The 23,881-nt window shown below is 39.9% G+C and overlaps 3 protein-coding genes across 3 annotated transcripts; 1 reads left to right on the top strand and 2 right to left on the bottom strand.

Moving 5' to 3' along the window:
* Window positions 1-3: 3 nt before the first annotated feature.
* lin9 (lin-9 DREAM MuvB core complex component) lies at window positions 4-8,797 on the bottom strand. Its single transcript, XM_034197785.1, has 15 exons — window positions 8,573-8,797; window positions 7,271-7,303; window positions 6,682-6,773; window positions 6,200-6,316; window positions 5,552-5,682; window positions 5,236-5,361; window positions 4,946-5,103; window positions 3,758-3,891; window positions 3,094-3,222; window positions 2,744-2,845; window positions 2,565-2,645; window positions 2,329-2,454; window positions 1,928-2,110; window positions 1,600-1,697; window positions 4-1,001 (listed from the first exon to the last, which is right to left on the bottom strand). Exons 1-15 carry the CDS (start codon window positions 8,601-8,603, stop codon window positions 896-898), a joined length of 1,647 nt encoding a protein of 548 aa, XP_034053676.1. The 5' UTR covers window positions 8,604-8,797; the 3' UTR covers window positions 4-895.
* A 526-nt stretch (window positions 8,798-9,323) lies between these two features.
* Window positions 9,324-22,836, bottom strand: parp1 (poly (ADP-ribose) polymerase 1). Its single transcript, XM_034197775.1, has 23 exons — window positions 22,559-22,836; window positions 21,362-21,524; window positions 20,427-20,542; window positions 20,107-20,321; window positions 18,188-18,278; window positions 17,970-18,086; window positions 17,619-17,795; window positions 17,097-17,259; window positions 16,733-16,873; window positions 16,396-16,635; window positions 15,030-15,095; window positions 14,814-14,946; window positions 14,463-14,658; window positions 14,247-14,375; window positions 13,833-13,916; window positions 13,565-13,687; window positions 13,348-13,476; window positions 13,104-13,202; window positions 12,830-12,982; window positions 12,210-12,337; window positions 12,052-12,113; window positions 11,734-11,848; window positions 9,324-10,099 (listed from the first exon to the last, which is right to left on the bottom strand). The coding sequence occupies exons 1-23, from the start codon at window positions 22,679-22,681 to the stop codon at window positions 10,018-10,020; spliced, it is 3,045 nt and encodes a 1,014-aa protein (XP_034053666.1). The 5' UTR covers window positions 22,682-22,836; the 3' UTR covers window positions 9,324-10,017.
* LOC117533770 (adenosine receptor A1-like) lies at window positions 18,914-20,026 on the top strand. Its single transcript, XM_034197690.1, has one exon. The coding sequence runs from the start codon at window positions 18,914-18,916 to the stop codon at window positions 20,024-20,026; it is 1,113 nt and encodes a 370-aa protein (XP_034053581.1).
* Window positions 22,837-23,881: the final 1,045 nt, after the last annotated feature.

Below are 23,881 nucleotides of genomic sequence, written 5' to 3' on the forward strand. Positions count from 1 at the left end.
GACTGCTTTGCAATATTATGTTTAATATAAAAAGACGGAAACATTTATATACAATTGCCCTGAGGCACTTTCATATACAACTTTACAAAAACTGAAAAAGGAGATTCTCTAGGAAAAAACTGCTGACTTGAATTTTTCGTGGGCATACATCAGTGATGCAGGCTTAGTGTAGGGGGGGGGCAGCAACAGCCATGCCAAATATGGAAATGCTAATATAATTTTAAGGAGTAAAAGGCATCAAAAACCCCCAGAGTTCTCCTTTATAAAAATACAAAAATCTCTTTTCAGTGCACACAAAATTACAAAAGCCATTTCTGATTACACAGCAGAAATGTAGACAACAGTCCTAATAATCAGAGATATTGTACAATTATCTACAATAAACAATTTTATAAAACATTCTTTAGCATCCCTGTGCTTAACATCCACGGAGCAACTGAACACAACACTTACAGGGGGAAACTTTAGAGATAGCAAAATACCATTTTAATAACCATGAACACCTACTCAAAAATAAATAAATATGGACTATAAAAACAGTAAGAATCAATGTTTGGCACATGGAACCAATAAATAACCGTGGAGAGGTTGTAGATGTGGATTTGTGGTGATAGCTAAAGGCTCTTTCAGATTTGTGTTTAATTGGGTGCACCAACATTCTCCTACAATAAAACGGGTGGGTAAAATACTTACGACATCATCCATTCAGGAAATAACGTCAGGAGTCTGGGCAGAACTCTGAGCCGTTTCCCAGAAACATCCACATTCAGATTGTAACCTTCTGGTCCAAAACGTCCACGTGAGTTATTTATGTTTGCAGTCTTGTATCAATTCAAGTGAAAGCACCACCTCAAAAGACGATGTTAATGGACCGCACCTCTGTGTGTGGCGGCACTCAGACTGCGTTGGTGTTGTTGGCAGAAAATGCGTGCAGGTTGCCCAGCTGACTAAGGCCGCTCTGGATGTGTGCCACGTGGATCTCAACGTTGTTCTGGAAGCAACTAGAAACAGAGAGAAGGAAGTGGTTAAAACATGGTGACTCAATTAACTCTTCAATATGGAGTGAAATATAGCCATCATAATTAGAAATTAAGTTCATAGCTTCGAAAAAGATGGGAATCTAAGTAAGGTTTACAACACGCAATATTGTTCTCCTTTCAAATGTGACAGTTGTGTGTGTGTGTGTGTGTGTATCCATGGTTGTTTCCTAATTGAACGATATACTGTATACCCCATGCAGATATTTATGAAATCTGTTATTTTCGTGACATTTCTTTATATTTTCTATTTCTTTGATTATATATTTATATGTAAATGTATCCATATGGTCTGTGACTCTAGTATAAGTATGGTATATACATTTGTTCAAATGCAAAAAAGAAAGAAGAAAGTCACAGAAATAAATTGTTATTGGAAATACTCAGTACTTGTGGCTGACTGAATGTTGACTTAATATTGATTTGAATACTAATAAAAGACCATATTAAGTTACTCATGTTTGCCGTTGGCACAAATAGAAAATGGTGAGCCATCCCATCAACCACTGTTTGTTTAGTGTGACTAAGGAAGTGGAGATGAAGACAGTGCAGGTTCTTTTACCTGAGGTTGGAGGGATCAATCGACACCTTGATGTCATTAAGGGAGTCTGTTAGAGATTTAAACTCAAAAGAATTCAAGTCTCCTCCATCAGCCAGACACTGAAACAAAGCAGACAAAAAATAACAAGTTACCAAGGCATAGGACTAATATTAAAAAACTGTTCATAAACAACTGTTAAAGAAACTTCACAAAAGACTTATTAACGCATGTGTATTTTTACATTTCTCTGCCATTAATATATGACATAGAAGTTCCTCCTGCCATAAGTTAGAGAACATGTATTCAGGACTGAAAGCAGACAGTAGCTCAGCGTTTGTATTTCCTCTACCTTGATCTGTAGCAGCAGCGCAGTGAGGCGGGACATGAGCTGTGTGAGGCTGGGGTTGGTCACACTCTGCTGTCCGTCCTTGAGAGAGTTGCTCAGCTGCACCATCTGCTGGGCCTCGTCCTCGCAGCGCCGCCGCAGCTCTGTGGGGTGGTCGGCCGGCACCATGCCCTGATCCGGAGCCAGCTGGACGGACACATTAATGATTCACGTCATAAACTAGGCACTGTTATATCAGAATACCAGGGCATGAAATAGACCTGGATTTGAACAGCATTTCGATTTCTCTGTTTGTATCACACACATAGAGACATTGACATAAAGTTGACTGAAAGGTCACAATGAATCATTATTTTCTGTACTTGGCTGCAGGGGTTTTACATAATGTTTTTGTTTGTACTTACATCACAGCAGAACTGCTGGACCTCATGAAGCACCTTGTTGAGATCTTTATTGAGCTGCTCTAGCTCCAGCACTGTGGTTGCATATCGCTTCTGGAAGTCCAGGTCAATAGGCATCGAGTACGACTTCTGAGCACAAAAACACAACCATAGCCATAGTTAGTTTTGATGTATGCACCCCAAGACAACATTTAACAGCTTTTGGAGCACCTTTTTCTAAAATTATGATGATGATGTACCAGTTTCTCTGCCTCCGTGTTCATTTCTTTCAAGTGCTTGATGTGCTCTTTCTTGATCATGAGGATTTTCGACAGCCTTGTCTAGTCATGGAAAAATAAACAAAGAATTAGTTAAAACAAAGCGCTACACAGGTTTAGGATATCACATTTTATTGTTCCATTTGACAGGACGTATTTACCACTTGGACGAGGAACTTGACAGGAAAACCCCCCAGAGTATCTCCCTCAGCACCAGGCAGTTTGTTCCTCCACGGTGACAGGTTGATAAGAGGGTCATTATCCTGTTATTACAAACAATTAAAAAGGACAATTCATTCATTGATCATAAGCAACCAAGAGGAAGAGATTCAGTAGATTTAGAACTGAACTTGATGAAGTGTACCAAGGCATGAACTGTGTAGCATATCCAAGTTAGATTTAGCAGAAATCCATTTACAGCTACAGCTCTTCAGAATGAATGGGCTGTGTGTTCATATATAAAAATGTACAGAGCACATGTGAAGCTGCCAGTGTAGGAGGTTGACAGTACCATGAGGACAGGAGTCGTACCGGACGGGTACGGCCCTCTGGGCGGAGTCATGACGTTATGCATGTAGCGAGATATCCGGTGCTTCTGGGCAAAGGCTGAAATGGGCATGGTCTCATTGGGCTCATTGCTCTGGAAAACACAATATCATCTGAGGTTTCAAAACACATTCCATAAGTCCAAATATTGCACATCTTTGTATCATGACCGTTTCTTATTTTACAAGGACATTCTAATACAAATAAAGACTAGCAAACTCAAGTTGTTACTTGTGTAGCCACTTCAGGAACAAACATAGACGCTGAGAGGCTGAGGTCGGGCCTGGTTGCCAAAAATAAACGCTGCGATCCAAAAATGCATTCAACAAAATCTTACTTTAAGAAAAATGATCAACTTATTATAACTTGCACAAATATATTTTCTGAATAATCACACAGGTGAAAAGGTGATTATAATCACTATGAGTGTCGTCCAACTAATCCAACGCTTAATTGATCACAAAAGAATAAGTCGTAATATTATAAACAAACACCAAAGCCAAAATATTAACATTCAAAAACCCTATTAAATTAAAAGAAATCCCCACTCTCTGACATGGCTCCTACAACTTGTCTAATGTCAAACACACTTTCAGGAGAGCTGTTGTGTTGAAAGAGGCGGTCCTTACCAACACTTCGTAGTCAGGCACAGTGTGTGTTCCCAGACCGCTGCGGTCGAAGGTGACGCGGTAGGTGGCGGCGCTGGTGTCCACGGCATCGATCTGCCCGGTGAACAACCCATCGTGGACGCCTCGGAGTCTCGCTGTAGAGCAGGAAACAAAAACAAATAAATAAATTGGGATTTGTACTGGTAATACTGTTCATATCAGTGTGAGACATCATTACTACTGTAACTACTGCAAAAGCTTCTTAATGATCATTACATTGTCCTGAAAATATCTGTTTCTAAACCATGCAACTTATCCAACTAAATGAACATTGTGAAGAAGTGTAGAAATTGCAGTGCAGAGAAAAACGTAACTGTTCAACAATAACATCAAATGTACTTTTATTAGGGACTGCATAAAATATATCAAAGTTGTTGTTTGTTTGTTGTTGGTATGAACTAGGGCTGCGCGATATATCGTGTCGTGACGATAATCGCGTTATGCGCATGCGCGATAGTCATATCGCAGGACGTGCGATTTTTTTCCCTTTTTTCTCAGTCTCTGCATGCACAGCAAACCACCAATCAAAATCAAATCTGCAAAGCAAACGGACCCGGTGATTAAAAGGTAAAAACACTGAATAAAGTAGTTTCATGTGTTTCTCCAGGGCAGTTCGGCGCTGCTAACCAAGCTAGCTCAGCTTGTTGCTCTGATAACTTAAGATCCAGACGTCCGTGACAAAAATCCTTCATCCGGTTAAATATCGTTAAGAAAATACCAATTGTATAGCATTAAAGTTCAAGAAAGGATGGTTTGCGGAAAATAAAACTGTCTTTTCTTCAATTCCTGTATTTTTTCATATCGCAGGGGAAAAAAATATCGCAATGTCAGTTTTTTCCAATATCGTGCAGCCCTGGTATAAACTGAGAGTATATCTTAGCTATGTATGTTAAATAAACTAACTACAGAAATACATATTTTCCCATGTAATTTAAATATTCATTATTACATCCAAATTAAAACATCTGCACTCCCTACAATATTTATTTTCCGTTGAATTTGACACGTTTTTCTTCACATCTGGTAAATACTGAATAAGTGGGTGTGAAGCAGGTTATTAGACTAGAATGATAATCATTTCTTAACAGTTAACCAGAGATGTGTTATAACTGCTGCTGAGGCTGCGTGTGTTCATTAGACTCCTCCTACCAGTGACTTTGGTTCCTATGATGAGTGGCAGAGGGATTTCATCAGGAAGGTCTTTGCAGTTGGACACGTCAGACAGCTTCCTCTGCTGCAGCAGGCGCATCTTCTGCCTCTTCTGCCTCAGCGCTGTCCGCTCCTCAGAAAAGAATGCTGATGAACACCTGGGATAACAAAGCATAGCACTGTAACAGGGTGAACACTGTTTCACATTTCAGACTTGGAAATGTCTGACGTAAATAAAGACAAACGTGATTAGTTCCAAAGAGGCACAGAGCGTAAAGACTGCAGCATACCGTCGAGGCTTCCCCATCAGTCTCCTGATTGTTCCCCACTCAACCCTTGTTAACTTTCTTGTTTTCAAGTTGGGGAAAGACTCTTTGAGGCACAAGCAGAATTCATTGTCACCCTCAAAGAGAGGTCTGGAAAAGGAAATAATAAAACAACAACGTTAACAACAAAACTCCTTCAAGCATTTAGAGGAGGTTTACTCCTGACCTCTTAAATCATGTTTGTTGTAAATACAGATTATCAAAATCATTGAAGACCTCTTAATTGTGTATAATCCAACAAATTAATATCAGTTTTCTGAAGATGAAAAAGAGGCTTTACCTGTCGATATTGGAATAGAACCATTCGTAGATGCACCATTTGTGAGCTTTGGGTAGCTTAAGGAGGTTTCTTAATCTCAGCCCTATTTTCTGGGATGCTTTCTTATCTGGTGTCGCCACATTAGAACATTTCTGCAAAGCAAAACATATAAACAGTCATTCGGTATACAGTATTCGAAAAACATAAAAATACCATATATATAGCACTTTAAGTAGGGATTGAGTTTTACTTTATACAACAGTCATCTACCTTCTTGTCTTCAAACCATTACTATTTACTAGAACAATAACCTAAATGATGCTGCAGACAAAAATGGTACTGCAAGTTAACCTTGAAAAGGCCTAGCATAACAACACAGGAAGCTAGGGGATGCTGTTGCCTCCAATTCATTTTCTCTGACAAGCAGCACATCTTTCCCAGGGCCTGGAACGCTCACATAGATCATTGTGCTTGTTCTCTTACTGGTGAGCAGTTACTTGAAATGTGTACTTAGACACTGAGGCAATCCACTCTCAGTTGATTCAAATGATACAAATAAGTGGATTGATTTCATTTTGATCAGAAAATGCCACAATTGATAGAGAAGAAAGGATTTGTTCCAGAAGGCTATATATGCCAGAAAACCTGTTGATAGTGTGTTGCGTTTACCTGTGGCGTGGTGCTGACCCTCTGGCTCCTCCGAGGGGATCTGGATGGGACACGTTGCTGGGGCGACACCTCATCCTCCTCCCGAAACAAACGGCTCCTCTTTGAGCTCCGTGTGGGCTGAAAGACAAATGTGGACAGGAGTTTATGAATATTGTCAATAAAGCTACATTAATAAGAACATTTTCATACCAGTGGCAAATATAATTATATCTCTACTGTATTTTTTTGCCGTTTACACATTGGAAATGTAGACCATAAATCCAACACGGCAATATAGTTTTCATTCTTAAGCAAAGAGGAGACAACATAATGTACATATAGGGTAGTGGCTTAAACACATTTTGCTCGTTTTTTCAAGAAAAGAGAGTATCATCAGACATGAGGATGATTAGAATTTGAGTGTTTCGATATATGTTGCATCGAATTAACTTGTGTTTTCGTTTTAAAGCTTAGCATTCATAATATTGTGTAAAATCTCTTACTGTGTCCATTGTGAGGGAGGAGTTTCGTCCCCTGGTGTTGTGAGCTCTTGGGAAGTTGTTTTTTTCATTCAGAGTGTTGGACAAACTGCCTTCTACAGAAAAACAACAATGCCTTTATTTAAAATAGCAAAGACACCAGAAACAAGACCCCAGCAAGACCTTCTAAATACCAAATGTCGGAATCAAAACTATTCTCATTCTGGAGAAGATATAAAGGAAGTTTCCACTTAGTCAAAGGTCTTAACATATTTTTAAAACAGCAGTGGAAGCCATAATAGGACTACAAAAGACTTGCATTAGCCACAATGTAATGCGGTTGTCACTGAAGCTTTTCGTTATGGAGAGTTATACAGAAGTCTAATCCAATGAAGGGTAAACGTTTCCTGAGCATTTCTAATAAGTAAACGTATGGTATACCTCAGCTAATACACATGAAGACGAGATCAAATCAGAAACAAAATATTCTTCATTGGCCATGTACAGTAGGTTAAGGCAAAGAAGGAATTTGACTCCAGTTTCCAGTCGTTCCCAATATACTTCCACACTTCAAAGAACAAAGTACAGATAAATACAGATTCGGCCCACATACCTTTTAGACTGACAAGTGCCTCTGCCGAGGAGCCTGGGAAATAAGACATATTGGGCTACATCAGTAACACACTAATGGCATACGAATAACTCAATAATACTAATTATTATGTGACTAGTTATGTTATTATATGTTAGTTATGTATTAGTTATACAATAACTAATAATGCTGTAAATATTTTACTGTCAATTTGTAAGCAATAAAGAAAAAAAAGGTGGGTCATATGAATCGGAATAGAGTTCATTGCCAGGTACATTAACAGAATAAGGACAAGTATTTACACCAAATATACATATACAAAGAAACTAAAAACCTAGTACAGTGAATATATGACAATCCACAGTATATTATATTTCAGAGTAGAGGGCTGTTCAGAGAGAGGTAGGGATATCTAGATGTGAAAACTATTCAGAGAGATGAAAATTAACATGGGTCAAACAGTATTAAAAATGAACCATGTGTTGTTAACATGATGTGAATGAATGAATCATGCTGGATGGTTTTAAGTGTATGTAATAGGCTTACTTAGCTATATTTTAGAAAACGCCTGCAAATAGCTCTGACGTTTATGAGACTGCCCTTTAAACACTGACAGGGGTAGGGTAACTGAAGTTAGATAATAAAGCTAGCGCAGTCAGTTAGGCCCTAATCCCCAATTTGAGCTGTCAACCACGGGCATAACATCAGCTGCACAGATCATATCAACAAAACGAGCCCAACAAGCTAATGATACAACATATTACGACCCGGATATCATATCCACTCACATTAACAACGACTGGAATGACTATTTTCAGAATATAATAGCCACATAACTTGGCTAGTCTCTCTTTGCCAGCTTGACCCACAACACGTTATTTACCATGTAATGTTACATTAACCAGCGCTAACAAACGTTAAATATAAAAAACATACCCGTAAAACAGAAAGCTAGTAGCTAGCTTGTGTACTTTGGTTATAAAAACGTTATGGTAGTCCTTTTGTTATTGCTAGTTACGATCCAATGCTAGCACGTATTAGCTCACGGCTAAGCTAACGTTATTTGTTTACCCAGTTGAGCTAAAGTTACTTGCTCAACTCCTACATTAGCCATAGTTAGCCTTTCATGCTAGCAAGCGTTAGCTGACTTGAACAGACCGGTATCTCCTTACGTCTAAAAAATTACTGTGAAATCTACCCAAAACTATATATATGTATTACATGGACAGCGCTGGCAGTTTATCACCAAAGATGTATTTTTATCATAATGGGGCCGCTACGTGTTTACAACGCAAAACTCCTTGAATTTGTGTTGTTACTCACTCTCGTCTAACAGCTGGTCCATCTCCGCCATCTTGAATTAGCCGCGCCGCTTTTTCAAAGACCTTGTCAAAATGCATTCTGGGTCGGGACGCTATCAGGAGGGCGATTTGAGAAACTAAAATCCAATTGTATCAAACTGATGGGTGGTGAATCTATTTGTTATATAAGAATACTTATAATCATTTAAAACTTAATTTAAAGGTAATTTACAGCACAAAATGTTTCTGGAAATGCCTGGAAAACCTGTTCATAAACTGGAGTCACAGTCGGTATCCCTCCATTGTTTTCATCCAGCACTTCAGTAATGAGTTTTTCTTACATTTCATCCAACTTTGGTAAATGTTTTTTTTTGTATCGTTTCCTCCATGTGGAAGTCTTTGTTTTTACCTGGAGTTAAACACAGCAGCAGAAACCAAAACCAAGTATTAAATGCCACTCGTGAAAAACCCCAGCCTCTTCCATAACCTATTGAACATTTTGTTAACACTTTTTCTGTGTATACAGGCCGAAGAATTTGAAAGGTTAAAATGACTACGAATCCAGCCTAAAGTCAAACTCCCATCCTGCAGAAGTACCTCTGGCTTAGAGAACTCATCAGCATCTGACCCTGCCCACAGGTTAATAGTAACTGTAATAAATCAATCTAATCAATTATAAAACAATTTGAAATAAATTATATCATCCGATATCATATCCCAAATGGAGTAGAAGAAAATAATGATTCAAACAGGCATGAAATTTATTCTGAACATTTTATTGTATGTGAGGTAAGCGAGAAAAACACTAAGATAAAGTGTACCACATACCATGACAGTTATTTATTTTTCAGAATACTTTGCAGAATGCTAACCACATTGTTTATTCCCCCCCCCCCATTTTCTGCAAGGAAGACAGCTTGTTAGACAAACAACAGAACAAATATATACACAACAAACATTGTACAGTGTATTTGAACCAAACAGTCTAAAAAAAATTCATCTGAGCGGCTTGTGGTTTGTGTATGTTTGCAGATTGATTGTTAAAAACTCTTAACTCCCTCTAAACTTGCAGTACTAAATCTTATTAGGTTTAATAAAGAATGAAGAAAGATCCTTTCCAAAATTCCAAGAAGACCATGTGAAACTGAAAACTACAAATGTTTTCTAATGTTCATTCCTAAACCTCTCTGCGAACTAGGCACCGTGCTTCAACCACCAGATTGAGCATTGATTTGTATGTCTGTCTTATAAGCAACTCTGACGTAGGTATTGAACTACCTAAGGTGTTATGAAGAAGGCTGCCAACTAGTTAACCTGATGAGAAAGCAATAAAGTGACTAGAGATTTCCATTGACCATCGTAAAAATGTGGTATAGCATCCCTCCTTTGCCATGAAGCCCAGGCATTTGACAGCAACAGTGGTCTCAGTTTTCAATGAAAAGGGTTTGAACACAGACCCCCACCCCCTCACCACAGGGACGTCTGGTAGTTAAACTTGATCTTCAGGAGATACTTCATGTTGACCTGTGACACATCATACACAATGTATCTGAAGGAACAGCAGTTAAGGACAACAGGAACTATCGAGATAACATAACCAACACGGCAAAACCAAGGGACATTTTACCCAAATGCCACACATGAAATGTTGACAAATAAATGATCCAAAGTTAGATATCAAGAGCTGACAGTCCTATAAAGTAACTACATGTTGTGAGGGTATTTGTTTAGGACAGGTCGACCACCAACGTTTTGTTGTCCTAAACTCGACATTCATTGATCAATGATTTAGGTGCCAGTTTATGACAGAATACTTCTTTTCATAAAGAATGAAAATCCATTAGTGCCTCAGAGTGATCGGTCATGTTCAAGAGGTGAGAAACAAAAAGATAAGCTATTCTGAGTAATATCACAGATATATTAAACAGCCATCCTTCATTAAAGTTATTTGTAAATTAGAATTAAAACATTGGACTTAATTCACATCCAATGTCATGTTGTAAGAACTTGGAAATAAAGTAAAATTAAAAGTTTAGAAGTGACAGTTCATCGTTTAAAAATAGTCATTAGACATAACATAAGTCGGTCAATTCAATTTCTAGAACAGTGTGTACTGACTAAGTCTCTGACTTTTCTATTAGCTAGACCCTCCAGAAAAACGCGATTCTGTGATCGTAGAATTTACCTTATAATCAGCAAAATGGCGCAGATTTTTAAAAGGCCGCATATTTATCAAAAGGTCGCATAATCCCCGCATTTTTCCACACAAAGTAAAAAAAAAAAAGTTAACTCGTCTTGACGTGAAGTGATGATGATGATGCGACGTCATCAGCTCGCGCATCACAGAAGGTAAACAACACCGTAGAGTGAACGTGTGGAGCTCACACGAGAGAGAAAACACCAAGATGAAAAAATCTAATCCATCTCATTTACCAACGAACATTTCTGCTAAAGACCGGGCAAAGCAGTACCCCGATGTCTTGCACGAAAGTGGGGGGGAAACTATTCTGCACCCCGTGCAACTGTGTGTTGGAGCATAAGAGAAAATCGACGGTGACGACCCACTTTGATTCATTCAAACATTCGAAAATGCTTTCTGCTGCTGCGGACAAGAAAGCAAAACAACTCACGTTCACCGAGGCATCAACCTCCAAAACCCTTTCGAGGGCTACAAGAAACGAGGTGAGTAGCCTACAAGATTGAAGCTGGTCAGATAACGAACGAGTAAATGAAAACAGAATGAGGCGGAGAAGTGTGTGTGTGTGTGTGTGTGTGTGTGTGTGTGAGAGAGAGAGAGAGTGTGATTAAAATAGCCCAATTGCTTTTACAATAAATAAACATTGAATGTGTTTAATTGAATAGTAAAGGGGTTTAACGTTAGTGGCAGGTTGTGTGTGAGAGAGAATAAATAAATAAGACAGCCCAATATTTATTTGTTCCGCATATTTCCGCATATTTCGCAACTTCCCGCAATTTCACCGCATAAAATCACATAAAACCCCGCATGTTTGATCGCATAATCAAGGATTTTAGCCCGCATAATCAAGGATTTTTGCCCGCGTTTTTCTGGAGGGTCTAGCTATCAAATAACTAATTATACACGAAAGCATGAAAAAAATTGTGTCATTTGAGAGCAAAATTAGTATTAAATTCATAAACCAGGTTTTAGGTATTAAAGGATACTCGTTGTACAGGAGACTTGTGTCATCAATGTTCGTGTTGCTTCCTTTTCCCAGAGGCACTTGCACCCCGTCCAAAGTGACAGATGCACTTGGATCAGGAGCAGTTCTACCCACACCTGCAAGAAAAAAAAATTCATGAATAAAAGTCTGAAGCAGAATACAAACCAAACTTGTGTCATCTACAAAAGGCCAAATGTCCTACATTGCATTGCATTGTATAAACACATATTTATGTAAACCAGCTAAATAACACATTCGTAGGAAAACACATCTATGCCAAAACATTACTGAAAACAGCACAATTATTAGTGACCCTTACCTTTAACACTGTGCTTGCCCTTGGGTACTTTTGTAATGTGGGACGCCTTCTTCAATTCATGCCTGCATTAAAAAAAAAAACATGTTAATTCATATTACCCTCACAGGTTTGTTAAAGAAAGGGTTGATATTCATGTTTTATTTAAATAACTGACTTACATGTTGCCCAGAGCAACCTCAGCCAGCAGTAGGAGACCAACGGGGTCTGACTGGGAGGTGTGACAGTAGTTTGCACTCTTGGACACCATGTCGGCAAAGTACACACCTTTACCGAACATGTATCCAGTCTGAAGAAAAAAAGAAAAGAAAATGACAATGTAACACATGACTGAACAGAAGAAAAAAAAAACATCAAGACAGAATATTTGAAAGTTAGGTTGGCAATTTAGAAAAACAATCAAATATCGCTGAGATGTTATTGACCAAATAGCTTGTTATCGATATTACAACTAATTTGTAGGGTTGACTATTGGTGCTTTCACAAAAAATACATAATGAGATTTCTGATTAATAATCATTAGTAATGTGGATAATATAATTAAATTGGTAAATAACAGGTAGAAAAGTCTGATAAATGAAAAAAATTACATCACTTTACACAAAAACAGCCTTTAAAAAAAGGAAAAGACACCCTATTGCAATCTAAAAAAAAGAACATGATATCTAGTCCTATAACACCATATCGTTATAATATTGACAGATAGCCCTATTTTTCAGTTATTTATTGCATAAAAACAAATGGAAGAGCAGCTTTTGGTTCCATGCTATCAATAACTCACCACTGGAGCCTCTGGAGGGGCAATGCGAAGACCCTGAGACATGATGCCAGCGTAGTTGGTTTTGCGAGAACCGTGCCACAGCAGCTGGCGATTCTTTAGCTCCTCGAAGGGACGGTACCGCTGGCGCTCTCCCTCTCGAACAATTTTAAAGATCTAACAGAAGGGAAAAGTCAGTGAACACAGTGAGATGGCAACAACTTGCTGGACTACAAAGTTACAGTTTATAGGTGAATTGAAATAAAGGCTGTGACGAATGAGTAATAGTTCAACTTACCTCTTCCACTTCCAGCGTGTAAGTGTTGTGTGTAGCAGCGTGGGTGTTCTTAACATATTGCGTAATGATCTCAGCCTCAGTTGTAGACTTGTCAACAACCTGTCGAATAACAAATATAGAGCAACTGTTATCTTCCCATTCATAATCTCTTCACTCAAAAACATTATTATTAGAAACAATTTGGGTATAAATCCTATATCTTGCACAATGTCCCCAATTATGATAGAGTTAAACTGCTGCTCACCTCAATCTTGGTTTTGAGTTTCTCGTAGTTGATGTCGATGGGATCGCTCTCATCGTCCTGGGCCCCCCCTCTCAGCAGGCTGTATGCCACTTCAATGTCCAACAGGTTGTCCAACATCTGAACTTTATTCTGAAAAGTGAGGCATGCAGATGTTGTTCAATCCATTTATCAAGCAGGAGAGAATCAAACCGTGGGATACTGTTTTTGTTGTTCTTACTTGAATGTAGTCCAGGCTGTTGAGCAGCGGGGGTTTCTTCATCCCGAAGTCGTGAGGTATCAGGGTGTAGAAGCGATTGGAGAGATCCAGGATGTGGGCCTCAGACAAACTTTCTGTCACAGCCTATGACAAACAAAATGACCGATATTGTCTGATAAATTAATACAAATATGTAAGATATCTGGTCCAACCACTGGCACAAAGCACTATTTGTAGTAATGTCACAAATCCATCGAGTGCCCTCCTGGAGGGGTAGTTGGTTGCTGACCTGCTGTACATCAGTGAGGAGGGAATAGGCACTCTGGATCTGCCTCTTGCTCAGTTTTCCTAGGGGCATTTTTTGGAGGTCAATCTGAAGATAGAAAGGGAGAGAAAAATGAATTGTTAGTAGACATGTAAGGTATGGTGTTAAAGGAAATGTTTTATTTTTTTTCTTTAGTTATTTGTTGTAAGTTATTTGTTGTCCGTATTTTTACACAGGTTGCATATAAAAGATATAATGCACAACGTTTTTTCTTTAAAACAACAAACAAACAAAGCTGTATCCAGAGTTGTAGAATTCTCTTTCAAAATGTCATTTATTCTCCTGAGCATAAAACAGTTATTAAGAACAGAGGAAAACTATTTCCGTCTAATGGTTTCCTAGCATGAACACAGCCACAAACTAATTAAAAAGTCGTACCTCAAACTCCACCATGGCCTTCTTCATGCTCTCTACATCAAAGATCATCTTGATCAGCTCCTGGATGGGTTTGGCCAGCTTGGACTTGGTGCCGGCGCTGGCTGTCAGCTTCTTCACCGCTTCTTCATCCTGTCAAGAAACACATCCACAATCCAGTCATATACAGAAGGAAACAAACGGTCTGAGTTCTGGTTTTGAGTGTGTTACAGTCTGTACCTGTCCATAGTCAATCTCCAGTGGGTAGAACCTATTGGGATATTTGGTGAAGTTGGAGGTGCTCCATGTGTTGCCCGTCTTCTCTTTGTAGACACCCAGGAAGTTGTCCATGGCAGAGTTTTTGTCGTGAAACTTGTCTAGCTTGTTGCCTCCGATAGTGGTACCCACTCTGCCCCATGACCTGAACACCCAGTACCTGCACATAGAGGGAAGAGATACTGTAGTTGAGTTTGGATAATCATTTTAAACATTGTAGCAATAGTGTTGGAAAGGGGAACAAACACTGTTCCTCTGCAGTAGAAAGGTAAAACGGGTCTAATCCCTCAATCTCTGACCTAGAGCACCACTAACCGTTTCTGTACATCATCCTCTAGCAGCTGCAATTTGTAGTAGGAGTTAGTTCCTCTGACAATGTCCACAAGACCCAGCGTAGCACTGTACATCTTCCCGCTCTGCTCCAGGACATGAGCGCTGTTCTCCAGCCCTAAAAATAAATAAAGTCAAGGTCAGAAGACAAAGAAATTGGATGGAGTAATAATGTTTTGAATGCAGGGCGCTCATGACTACCTGAATCTGGATCCACAGCAGCTCCTCCTTTCACCGTCAGTTTCATCTTCTTGGTTTTGCTACTGCCTGTAATCACGTAGACTCATGTTTTTCATCAATAAACATACACCAAAGAGTCCAGTGCTATAACCAGGGTTGGGAGTTACTTAACAAATGTAATCAGTAACATATTCTGAGTATCACATTCTAAATGTAAATTTAATTTAATGAATTTGATTACTTTTGGATTTCCTTAATATCGAATGTGATGCATATAAATACAAGAGAAAAAATATATCAATAAGAGGTTATTTACTCAAGTTTGTCATGTAAGACAACAAAACAATAGGCGCGTTCACACCGCAGTACTTTTCCCACTTTAGTTCCGATATAGTTCCGAAATGTCGCGTTCACACCAAAAAGAGCCGGAACTAAAATTAGTTCATCAGAACCTTTTTTAACCCCTTTTCCGTCCCTGGCAGGTACTTTCGTGGGAGAAAAAGGTTCCTATGTCTGATTGGCTGGGCGGATTGCAAACCACGCCCCGTAAAACTCCCAAAAAGTTTTGTGACGCCGCCATTTTATTATCCTCGCATTAGCATTATTAGCATTAGCCCAGCACACAAACGCAGAGAGACTAACTTATGGCAACACAAAAGAAAACATGGGAGCGGTGGAGATGAGGAGGTGTCGGCGTTCTGGCGATTTACTCGGAAGGCTTCAGTAGAAGGTGCTGGGAGTCCCAGCAGCTTCTACTGAAGCCAGTCCTCAACTCCGGGGACTTCGGGTGGCAGTATACGCCGTGAAGTTGTTTGCGGCCTGCCAGTAAACCCAAAGGAGAAGAAGAAGATGTCAGCGGCTTAAAATTTGCCTAATCCTTCCCCCAGGAACTTATTCCGGTGTGAACGCGATCTGTACTTAGTTCATGAGAACTAAGTTCTCATGAACCTTTGTGGGAAAAGTACTGCGGTGTGAAAGCACCTATTGTGACTTTTGAAAAAGAAACAAGACATTTAGTATCAAAAATGTTTCCTCTTATATTTAAGGCTTACAGAATATTATAGTCTACAAATGCTGGTTTAGACACATTAGTTTTTTTTTTATAAATAAAAGGAAATCAGCCTAAATAAAAAGCAATTTTTTTTTACCTAGAATATATCATTTTTTATTATAAAACGCATTATTACATTGTAATCCTGTTAGTAATTGAGATCTTAAAAAATGAGCAGTAATCTGATTACATCACCTGTAACTGTAAGGGAATAGTTACTTTTTTTGTATTACATGTAATCTGTTACACAAGGGGGATCACCCCTCTTAAACATGAGCTAACATTAAGACACAAATAAATAAGCACATGCATCGACAACCGCAACTAATCCTTTACCTTCCTCCTCCTTCACCCTGCCTGTGCTCTTGGCAGCCGGCGTTCCAGACTTGGAGGCCACTGACGGAGCTGGAGCCTCAGCTTTGACCTCGGCGCCCCAGGGTGAGATGGCGTGCAGGGAGACGAGTTCCTGGAGGGCTTTACCCGACGACTTGATGTCTTTGAGGAAATCCTCGGAGACCACACGCACCCCAGCGTCCCTCACCTCCTCCATCTTCTTACTCATCTTCTCTACCTCCTCTGTGGAAACAGGTGTGACAAAGGCAGCGAGTGAGAAAACTTGATATAGTGCGGGGCAACATACGAATAATTCTGCATTTTTTAGCTGGTTGCTCACTTTTGGTGCTGAGGCAGAGAGAAGCTTTATTTGCTGAGCTGGCAATCTTTCCACCGAGCTCCTCGACAAAAGCCTTGAGATCGTCCTTGTTCTTGCTCAGCTTGCCCACACTCATCAGTTTCATACCAGTAAGAGGTTTGTCTTTGTTGAAATAAAAGACACAGATATAGGAAAATTATAAATACACAACTTATTTCTAAATATTTACTGTGTTATTCCACTGGCCCTAGCAGTCCTATTTTAGTTTCTGTTTATATGAATAACATTTAAAGGAAACACTAAGCATACCCAGGTTCCAAAATCCTAATAAATGAAAGGTTTCCATATTTGCAGGATATTAACACCTCCCGGTTTGTTCACCAACCTGCAGGCGCTCCCTCTGGCAGTTGCTCCGTCTTGACGCCGGATGCACTCGCCAGCGGTTTAGCTTTGGCTGCGCTGGGAGTTTCGGCAGGAGCCTCCTTTGGGTAAACCCTGTTCTGTCGCTTGAACTTGAATTTTTTCAGGAAGGTAATTTCATGGAATTCCTAAAATGATAGAACCAGAACACACAAAGTTGTAAAATGTGTCAAGAATATGTAACATTTAATTCATCTTTATACGAATATTCTATTTGTATCCGCCACAAAGCTACAGCACGTAAAAGGAAGAATAAATACCTATAGTTCCAACCATAGTGCATTTCATCACAATAGGCACTTTCACACCGGAACTAGAACTTAGTTAATGAGTGTGTGTTCTGATGAACTAAGTTCTGGTGAACTAAGTACGGCAAAGTACTTGGTGTGAAAGCGCCTAATGATGTGGATACTGCACTACAGGTGGGGATTTAGCATAGGAATTGCTACCTAAGAACCACATGGAGCACTGGAATGAGACGGCGTACCTTGGGGGTGATCCAGTTATTGCGAATGGGAGTCGTTGTTTTGAACACACACTTTGTCCAGGCTGAGATGTCCCCATGACAGTAATAAGCATCACCCTTGAACACCAGCTGACCCATGCACTCCTTACAGGGCTCAAGGGCCCCGAAAGCCATGCCGTCTGCGAGGCAGTCCAGCACCTGAAGATTAAACATAAAAACTGACTTTAACAGAATCAGGTATCACAGGGGCTTCAGTTTATACGTTATTTATACAGTAAAAACCAATAACTAAGCAAAGACTTTCTCAATTATTACTAGTGACCAGGTAACCTTAAATCTTTAAATAAAGTAAACAAGAGAAGGTTTTCTTACATTAGATTCTCCTGAGGGAACCTCCTGGCTGTTTGCAATCAGCAGCTCCTTCATATCGTTGGTGGAGCAGAACTTCCTCAGCTTGTCCTTGATTCCCCAAATCAGCTGGCTTTGGTTCTACAGAAGACACCAAATATAAACATAAAAGCGTATCAAAAACATGGTCCCCAAATATAATGCGTTTCATTAAGGAATAAAATGGAGAAAAAAAAATGTACCTTTAACTGCTCCTCGAGCTTCTTTTTCTCATCGTCTTCTTCCTTCTTCTGTTTCTTTGTTGCTCCATCCACTTCATCGCCTTTACGCTTACTGTAAGAGCAAAGAAAAGTTGCTGAAATGGTTTATTTCTTTCATACTTTCTTTTGTTGTTGTTTTGGATTTGAAAAACATCCAAATTAACGTCCCAAATTAGGCAACAAGGGACACTGGAACAAACAAGCCTTCGTCTGACACCTTTATTCATTAGGCACATTCATTAGGGCTCCATCAGTTAATGGACTCTCACACACAGGCAGGAACATGTCTCAACAGTCCTAGGTGTCAATGCTGATATCATCATCGCTGCCCTGACAAGAAATATTCATTAGACAACCCATGAGAGCGGACACACACCAGCACACAGGCATCACCTAATGACCAACTCAGTGGCTCAGACTTATCCTGGAGGTGTAAAAAAACAAAACAAACATCACTTACAAACAAGTACTGATGTCAAGAGGGAAGAAGGGAATTATATAAAGTGGCATCGTTCAGATTTGCTCAAACAGAGGAGAGAATTTCCATTCCAATGTGAGGATAGTACGATATCGGGATGAACGTCGGTTGAGTTTTAAATATTGACCGTTATATAGGTAAGTTATTTTACTGCTTTGTTACAGCCTCAGTGAGGAGTGAAGCTCGACTTCTGATTAAAATCTTCTTTCTTTTCGAATGTAGGGACCACCATGGAGAACACCCCTGCACTGTTGAACCTCTACACGTTCCTCCAAACTAGAAAAGCATCCAATCTTTCTGACTTCCTGCAGCCTTTCCAAAACTCCTCAGCTCCTTCCTTTTCCAATACGGACTCCTCCCTTCCTCCCCCCCCGCCTGCTGACCTGCTGATCTCCCCTAACATTGCGTACATGGTGGCAGAGATAGTCATCGCCTTTCTCTCTGCGGTTGGCAATTTGCTGGTCTGCGTTGCCGTGGGCCTCAACCGCAAGTTACGCACCCTCACCAACTACTTCCTGGTGTCGCTGGCGGTCGCTGACATCTGTGTGGGGGTGATCGCCATACCCTGTGCCGTCCTGACTGATATCGGTTTACCACGTCACAACTTTCCTCTGTGTCTGCTCATGTTGAGTGTTTTGATAATGTTCACGCAAAGCTCCATCTTCAGCCTGCTGGCGGTGGCGTCAGAGCGCTACGTGGCTATCTTCATGCCGTTCCGCTACAGCGCCCTGATGACGCCTCGCAACGCCGTGTTAGTGATCCTCTCCACGTGGCTGCTGGCCTTCCTCATCGGGCTGGTTCCCATGATGGGCTGGCACAAGACGCCGCCGGAGTCAGGCCACTGTTTCTTCACTGCGGTGGTAGACATGACCTACATGGTTTATTTCTGCTTCTTTGCCTTTGTGCTGACACCCTTGGTGATCATGTTTCTCATCTATGCCAAGATTTTTTTGACGGTCAAGCGCCAATTGAGGCGCGTCGTGTGTAAGCAGAATGGTGGAGGGCAGGCGACAGCTAGCATGCGGAGAGAGATGAAGACTGCCACCACACTCTTCCTGGTTCTTTTCTTGTTCACAGTCTGCTGGATACCGCTACAAATCATCGACTGCTTCCTGCTGCTGTGCCCACACTGCCCCGTGCCGCTCGAGCTGCTGCTCACTGCCATTCTCCTGTCACATGCCAACTCTGCCATCAACCCCTTCCTGTATGCATATACCATGACAGCATTCAGAGACACCTTTAGGGACATTTTCATGTGCTGTAGGACGACGGGAGAGAGAGATGCTTCGAATGCAGCCAGCGGTGTCGATGGAGAAGGAGCGACTGTCCGAAACACACACTAGAGCTGAGACACTGAACACTGTGTGTCACTGTAAGTACCAAACCTACGATAATAAATAATATCTATTTTTCTTTGTCTCACCCTTCAGTTTTTACAGCAGGAAGCCTCTTCTTAAGTTCCTCCTTATCTTCTGCCCTCAGTGCGTTGAAACCTTTGAGCTGAGCGGCGCTGTATTCAGGTTTGAAGGCCAACTCCTCCCTGTTGCTCACGAAACACGCAGTGTGGTACCAGCGGTCGATCAGACCCAGCTGGGGCTTCTCTGGGTCCACAGTTTTCTTGGAGACACGGATCTGATCCTAAAGGACACAGCCACAGACTCAGAAACAATTCCCTATTATAAAACATATCATATGTAATATATATGTACAAATGAATGCATTGGTAGAAAAATGTCTGCTAACCTTTTCTATTTTCAGATCACAGCCTTTGCATGTGCTGCGGTTTGATTTGGCATATTCTACTGCAAAGTCATTTAGTGTCTTCTCTCCTTTGGCTCCACCCTTCTGGTCTCCTTTTCCTACAAAAAAATAAGTCAGTCAATTTTAATATTCAAGCAAACCAAGTGTAATTACGTCATTCAAAATGTGTATATTTATGTATGCAAGATATCTGAATATAAATATTAGACTTAGACATACTTTGTCATTTCAACAAGACACAGAGTGTACTATTACAACGAAATGTCGTTGTACTGGCTTACAGGAACAGGACAATATAAAAACTTGCTAAAATTGTACATATAAATAAATACTTTAAAGTGACGTGGTGCTGATAAAATTAAAGATAAAGTGAGCGTTTAAAATATAAAGACTTACTATATATATATAAATAAAATAGACATACTATATAGAACATATGTGCACTTTACACAGCGTAATGTAATCTATATGTTACTGGTCTACTTGATATTCAAAATATAAATCTGAATATACAACAGAATGTTCATTTTAACTCATGACTAGGCGATGTAAAAGCTAGATACTTTATAAAACAATAGGTATGATCTCCAGTAGAACCTCCTCTGTAAGATACTACAGTATACAGAGCGATCTCAATTATTTCTAATAGCCTGTGTGTTTCGTTTTTTTTTCTGATAAAAGGGGGAAAAATAAGTTTTAACAGTATACGAGAATGAAGCCACTGCTGGCTGTGGGTAAGCTACCCTATATTGTTGTGCACACCTGTTGGACAGACAGTGAAAAGTCAGCTGCTCCACTAAAGAGTGGTTCAAATAAATAAGATCAATACTTTGCTCTACTATCTTCACTGAGTCACACTGGGATCATAACATGTTGTGTGTGGCAATAAGTCAAATGCTAAAAGATGATGAACTGACCTCCTACTGCTCCTCCACTCTCAATGGCCTTCTTTACTTTCTCCTGGTCGTCCCAGCGCAGGTCAGAGTAGCCCGCTATATCAGCCGTGGACTGAGCTGCAGCTCTCAGCCAGAAGCAAGAGAAGTGGTGCCAGTGGGGAACTTTCCCATCAAACATGGGAGACTGTGGGGGGAAAAAACAGAGTACGTTTACACTGAGACCCATGGTGATATGGGATGGGAGCCTCCGAACATGAGACCGAAATGTGAATCGGACCAGTGAATGACTCCTAACTGAGGCTTACGAGAGAATATTCTTTCATTTTCAAATATACTATTGCAAATGTTTCCTTATGTATAACAAATTATGGTCCATAATAACTGAGGTTTTGTCTCTCAAAAAGAGACTGTAGTGTAGATAAACTATTTATTGACTAAATTAAAAAAGGCATGCTCTCCATGAAGACTGGGCGGTGTCTTTTGCTGAATAACATGCTTTTTTTAATTTGGTGTTCAAATGAGGATACAACATATGTTGTTCAATACAATGATGAGATGTGCAATAAGTTATGTAATTGTATGACAAATGTTTCACCAAATCAATGCCATATAAGTCCAAGTGGGCAGGGCACTTTTATGAGCATGGCACAAGAAAAAAAACGTTGTCTGTTTGTTTTTTAATGAAATGACCACTGCTTACTTGACTGGCTTCAAGAAAGAAAAGTCACTGTGAGATTGAGAATCTGGAGCTGCTCCACGAAGAAGGCTTCTGAGCCTCTAAATTAATTAATTCTCTCTGTGGGGCAGCAGCCTGACTTTGCATTGAGGCAGTGCTGCTGCTATTTTTGTTCCAGAAGCAGATTCTCACTCAGTTGTGTAAGTGTAGCACTTAAGCATAACCTCAGGATGCATTCAAATGTATTAATGACAAAACCTTAATGCATAGCAGGATGCGCACTGAGAGACAGAGAGTCCCCTAGGAAAGGCTCAGCGGCTCTTTGTGAACAAGATTCAACAGACAATGTCAGCCATTTAAATGCTAACGGGGGCCTAACCTAACACAACTGAAACCAAACTATACAATAAATATGTTCATTCTCCCGCCAGTTTATAAATATCCACTATATTCGCCGAATAAACCACCTAAATTACCAAAACTAACACTGGTGGTAGGCTAGCTAGCAGTTTCTCCAGATTACTGTCTGCAGACGTCGTTACCTGCACCATGATGGCCATTCTCAGCGAGTCTTTCGCTATGTTTTCTTTGCATTTCTTGCACGATGCACGGCCGCTTTTGGCATATTCCGCCTTGTACAGCTTGTCCTCTTGAGACTCCGCCATACTTCTTTAATATCACAGCGAAATAAAAGGAAATGACTGTTAGGCTAACTTTCTCCGGATGACTAGGAAGCACAACAACCAATGCAGCACAGAGAAGCGAAACTGGCCGCGTGCCTGCATGGCTCCAGAGGCGGAGACCCGCGTGAGAGCTCTCACTCTGTCTCTGTTTCCTGATACCAAAACACCAGCAGCTCTCCAAATTACACATTATCAAATGTATATGGACTACATTTATACAGTGTAACTAAGAACATTTAGTCAAGTACTGTTCTTAAGTACAATTTCATGATACTATTACTCTACTTGAGTATTTACATCTTTTGCTACTTCGTGCTTCTACTCCACTACAATTCATAGGTAAATCGTGCGCTTCTAGTCCACTACATTTGTTGTATACCGTTAGTTTATTTGCAGATTTGGATTAATGACATGAAATATATAATCAACACTTAAATTCAACAAACGTAAAGTAAAAAATAGCGATAAAAGTGAATAGTAATACCAATAATACACTAATTAACCCCAGTGCAAAAATAGAATAACAACAGAAGTAAGATCGTCTACGTTTAGAACAAAAATATTAAACTAAAATAGAAATGTAACATTGCACATGATAGTGAATGTTATAATGGCAATGATATTGAAAAAGTGCTCTTCACACTGACTTGAAACAGGGTTTAAGTCATACAGATTTGGACTCGCTAGTACAATTCCTTAATAAGACAGCAATAGACAGACCTACATTGTAACATTTCAGAATCAGAATCAGTTTTATTACCAAGTAGGTTTACACATACGACGAATTTGCTTTAGTATTTACAATATTTACACATGACAAATATACTGTAACACATTATGTCTTTGTTATTTAAAAAGCAACAGTAAAACAACTTTAAAACAATTTGTTCGGCCAATCAGAGATCTTGAAGATTGGAAAGTATTTGGACTTGAGATTTGACTTTTAGTTGCCCTTAAAGACATATTTGTGAGAAGTGCACTAATAATATTTGTTATGCTATATTACTATTTACTCTTAATTAAAGACGGACCCACTTTTTCCAAACACCGAGTGATGCATCTTTCACAATAGACGAACAAGGAGTCGGCTGCAGAATACCCGCGCGATTAGCAGCCAGAAATAATTGAGTCAAGAGAAATCGTCCAGCAAGGAAGGCGAGAGGCTGTGTTCAGACCATAGAG

Source organism: Gymnodraco acuticeps, unplaced genomic scaffold, assembly GCF_902827175.1.
Source record: "Gymnodraco acuticeps unplaced genomic scaffold, fGymAcu1.1, whole genome shotgun sequence".
Classification (NCBI taxonomy): Eukaryota; Metazoa; Chordata; class Actinopteri; order Perciformes; family Bathydraconidae; genus Gymnodraco; species Gymnodraco acuticeps.